Source organism: Penaeus vannamei, chromosome 32 (genome assembly GCF_042767895.1).
Source record: "Penaeus vannamei isolate JL-2024 chromosome 32, ASM4276789v1, whole genome shotgun sequence".
Lineage (NCBI taxonomy): Eukaryota > Metazoa > Arthropoda > Malacostraca > Decapoda > Penaeidae > Penaeus > Penaeus vannamei.
The window spans coordinates 1,125,963-1,129,942 of record NC_091580.1 but is presented as its reverse complement, the minus strand read 5'-3'; the positions used below and the strand labels follow the sequence as shown (position 1 = coordinate 1,129,942).

The 3,980-nt window shown below is 51.4% G+C and overlaps 1 protein-coding gene across 1 annotated transcript; it reads left to right on the top strand.

The window, feature by feature from the left end:
- The first annotated feature begins 1,219 nt into the window (after positions 1–1,219).
- LOC138867756 (uncharacterized) lies at positions 1,220–3,520 on the top strand. The gene is made up of 3 exons (XM_070144389.1): positions 1,220–1,301; positions 2,238–2,292; positions 2,962–3,520. The coding sequence occupies exons 1-3, from the start codon at positions 1,220–1,222 to the stop codon at positions 3,518–3,520; spliced, it is 696 nt and encodes a 231-aa protein (XP_070000490.1).
- The last annotated feature ends 460 nt before the right edge of the window (positions 3,521–3,980 follow it).

Sequence of the window (3,980 nt, the reverse complement as noted above, 5' to 3'; positions counted from 1 at the left end):
CATTATCGTTAATGTTCTTGTTTATTGTATTTTTTATTTGTTTTTGTTTTGTTTCTGCTTCCATTTCCCCCTCTGCTCGGTCGACTGTTTTGATTCCATTTCCCCCGTCGCTGACGCCTTGTTTTTCTTCGTCTGTAATGAATTCTTTCTTTTTTTATATCTTCGTTCCTTCATCTTCTTCTCTCTCTCTTTTTATTATATTTTTTTCCTAGTTTCTTTATTTATCCCTTCGTCTATTTCCATTTTTCTCTCTCTCTGTCTTCTTTTTTTTTTTTTTTTTTTTTTTTGCCTTGTTTCTTACTTCCTCCTTCGTCTATTTCCATTTTCCATCACTGACTCCATTTTGTCAATCTTCGCTCTTCATATCTCCTTTCTTTCTCCTCATATCCTCATTCTACCTCCACCATCTCCACCTCCTCTTTGTCTTCCTCTTCCTCCTCTTCTCCATCACTATACCCACCCTTCTCTTCCTCCGCCTCCTTCTCTTCCCCTACCCTCTATCACTCCTCCTCCATATCTTCATCCTCATCCTCCCCTATTCCCCCTCCTCCTCCCTCTCTTCTCTTCCTCTTCCTCTTCCTCCTCCCCTCTTATTCTTCCTTTTCTTTCCTCTTCTTTTCCCCTTATCATTCTTCCTTTTCCTTCCTCTTCTTCTCCTCTTCCTCCTTTTCCTCAGTCTCCCCTATCCACCTCTTCCTCCTTCTCTCCATCCACCTCCTCCTCCTTCTCTCCATCCACCCCCACCTCCTCCTCCTCTTCCTTTTGCTTCCTCTTCTTTTGCCCTTATCATTCTTCCTTTTTTCCCTTCCCTCTTCTTCTCCTCCATCCACCTCCTCCTCCCCTTCTCCCCTATCCACGTCTTCCTCCATCTCCCCATCCACCCTCCTCCCTCCTCATTCTCATTCCCCCTACCTCCTCTCTTCCTTTTCCTTCCTCTTCTCCTCCTCCTCCTTTTCCTCCATCTCCCCCATCCTCCTCCACCTCCTTCTCCTCCATCTACCTCCTCCTTCCTCTTCCTTTTTCCTCCCTTCTCCTTTTCCTCCACCTCTCCTCTCTTATCTCCCCACCACCCCCCACCCCCTCTATTCACCCCCTCCTCAAAACAACAAGGATATGCCTTAATTAACCCAGTTACCTCTCACGGTGTCTCTCGCCTCTGACACCCACCCCCTCCCCACCCACCCACCCACACACCCACCCCATCACACCCTCCTTAACAATGGGTACAATACCGCCGCGTCGCCCTCCTCAGGTAGTACAATTAGGGGTGTCAGAGGCATTTGAGGATTATGGAGTTACGGGTAAGAAGGGTGTGGGAGGGTGGGGTGGGGGTGGGGTGGGGGTGGAGGGGAAAAGGGAGGGAGGGAGGGGTTGGGGGAAGGGGAAGAAGAGGATTTGTAAAGGGATTGGGTGGAAAGGAGAGGGGAAAGAAGGGTGGTTAATGAAGTTGTGGGGAAGGAAGGAGGAAGAGGAGAGGGGAAGGGAGGAGGGGAGAGAGGAGCGGAAAAAAGAAGGGTGTTAGGAGGAGGAGGAGGAGGAAGGGAGGAAGAGGAAGGAGGTGAACAGGAGTTAGGAGGCCTAGGGAGATAGGGAAAAAGAGGAGAGGGAGAGAGAGAGGAGATGGAAAAGAAAGCAGAGGGAGAGGAGCGTAAGAAAAGGCGAAAGGAGGAAAGAAAGAGGCAGAATACGGAAGGAGAGAGAGAGGGAAGTAGGGATAAAGAGAGAGAGAGAGAGGAGAAGCGAAAGGAGGAAGAAGAGATGGAATAAAAATGCATACGGGAAGAGGGAGAAGAAATTAGCGCAAAGATAAGAAGAGGAAGAAAAGATCAAACAAATAAAAGAATAAATGAAAATTAAAAAGATAAATAAATAAATAAAAATAAAAGGAGGCATTGAAATAATAATAATAATGATAATAATAATAATAATAATAATAATAACAATAATAATAATAATAATAAAACATATGAGAAAAGGGAAGAGGACGAGAGAAGGATAGAAGGACACGCCAAGGATAAAGCCACAAAGGTAAGGCAGGATAAGGACTGAAAGTGGGGAGAGGGGGAGAGGGGGGGTAGAGTAAAGGGGTGGGGGTTGGGGGTGAAGGTGGAAAGGGGATAGAGTAAAGGGGGGGTGGGGGGTGAAGGTACGTGTCAAGGAGGGGTTAAAAGCGCTCTCGAAGAGGGTCACCACCTCATGAATTATGGAATTTTATCTTCAATATGGGTCTTCTGAAGATTTCTTTTGTTGCCTTGATCGGGGCTATCAGCAGGGGGTCGGCGGGGAGACGGGGTGAGGCGGGGAGAATGAGGGAGAAGGGGGGAGAGGGGGAGAGGAAGAGGGTGAAGGAGGGAGAGAGGGAGAAGAGGGGGAAGAGGGAAGGAGGAGAGAGAGGGAAGGAGATAGGGAGGCTTGGGGGAGGAGAAAGAGGGAGAGGGAGACAGAGAGGGAGAGAGGGAGGAGGAGAGAGAGAGAGAGAGAGAGAGAGAGAGAGAGAAAGGGGAAGGAAGGGGGGAAAGGGGGGAAGGAGGAATAGGGAGAGAGGAGGGAATAGGGGGAGGGGAAAGGAGGGAAGAGGAAAGAGAGGGAGAGGAGAGAGGAAAGGAGGAGGAGAGGAGAAGAGAGAGGAGGGAAGAAAGGGGAAAGGGAAGGAGGGTGAGGGAGGAAAGGGGGAAAGAGGGAGAGGGAGAGAGAGGGAAAGAGGAAGAGATAGATAGATAGATAGATAGATAGACAGAGAGAGAGAGAGAGAGAGGAGAGAGAGAGAGAGAGAGAGAGAGAGAGAGAGAGAGAGAGAGAGAGAGAGAGAGAGAGAGAAAGAAAGAAAGAAAGAAAGAAAGAAAGAAAGAAAGAAAGAAAGAGAGAGAGAGATAGAGACAGACAGACAGACAAACCGACACACACACACACAGAACGAGAAAGACACAGCAAAAAAGATGACATTTCCGACCGCTGAACGAGATCTGAAGTTGAACCCGACAACCCGAAATCGGATCTTCCCGCGGGTGCTCTCCCGACGACCCGACCCGACGACCCGACCCGACCCGACGACTCGACAAGTTACGACCCGACGACCCGACAAGTTACGACCCGACAAGTTACGACCCAACGACCCGACAAGTTACGACCCGACAAGTTACGACCCGACAAGTTACGACCCAACGACCCGACAAGTTACGACCCGACAAGTTACGACCCGACCCGACCCGGCGACCCGACAGGGTTTGTGCCCGACAAGTTGCTGACCGGACCCGACGACCCGACGACCCGACCCGACGACCCGACAAGTTACGACCCGACAAGTTACGACCCGACGACCCGACCCGACGACCCGACAAGTTACGACCCGACAAGTTACGACCCGACCCGACCCGGCGACCCGACAAGTTACGACCCGACAAGTTATGACCCGACCCGACGACCCGACGACCCGACCCGACGACCCGACAAGTTACGACCCGACAAGTTACGACCCGACCCGACCCGGCGACCCGACAAGTTACGACCCGACAAGTTATGACCCGACCCGACGACCCGACGACCAAAGCAAGTTGACCGGCCAGCCGCCAGCTGACAAATTAGGCCGACAAGTTATGACCCGACCCGACGACCCGACGACCCGACGACCCGACAAGTTACGACCCGACGGAGCTCGAGGTGGCGGGGATAATTCCGACGAATAATTTTAATGAATATATTTCTGTCCCTGGAGTATAAGGCGCTTAAGTGAGGCGTTCTTATATATTCGTGGGAGGGAGGGAGGGGGGGGGAGGGAGATGGAAGGGAGGTAGGGAGGGAAGGAAAAGAGGGAGGGATGGTGGGTGGGAAGGAAGGGGAAGGGAGGGGAGGGAGGGGGGCGCAGGAAGGAAGGAGGGAGGGTTGGGTGGGAGGGGAAAGGAAGGAGGACGGAGAGGGGAGAGAGGAGGGAGGGAATTGAGATAACGGAGAGAGGAATGGTGGGAGAGAGGGAAAGGGAGATG

Bases quoted from the DNA above. Each gene is read 5' to 3' on its own strand.
- LOC138867756 (XM_070144389.1), top strand. From the start codon at position 1,220: ATGGGTACAATACCGCCGCGTCGCCCTCCTCAGGTAGTACAATTAGGG. The intron at 1,302-2,237 runs GTAAGAAGGGTG...GGTCTTCTGAAG, and splicing joins TGAGGATTATGGAGTTACGG to ATTTCTTTTGTTGCCTTGAT. The intron at 2,293-2,961 runs GTGAGGCGGGGA...CCGCTGAACGAG, and splicing joins GGGGTCGGCGGGGAGACGGG to ATCTGAAGTTGAACCCGACA.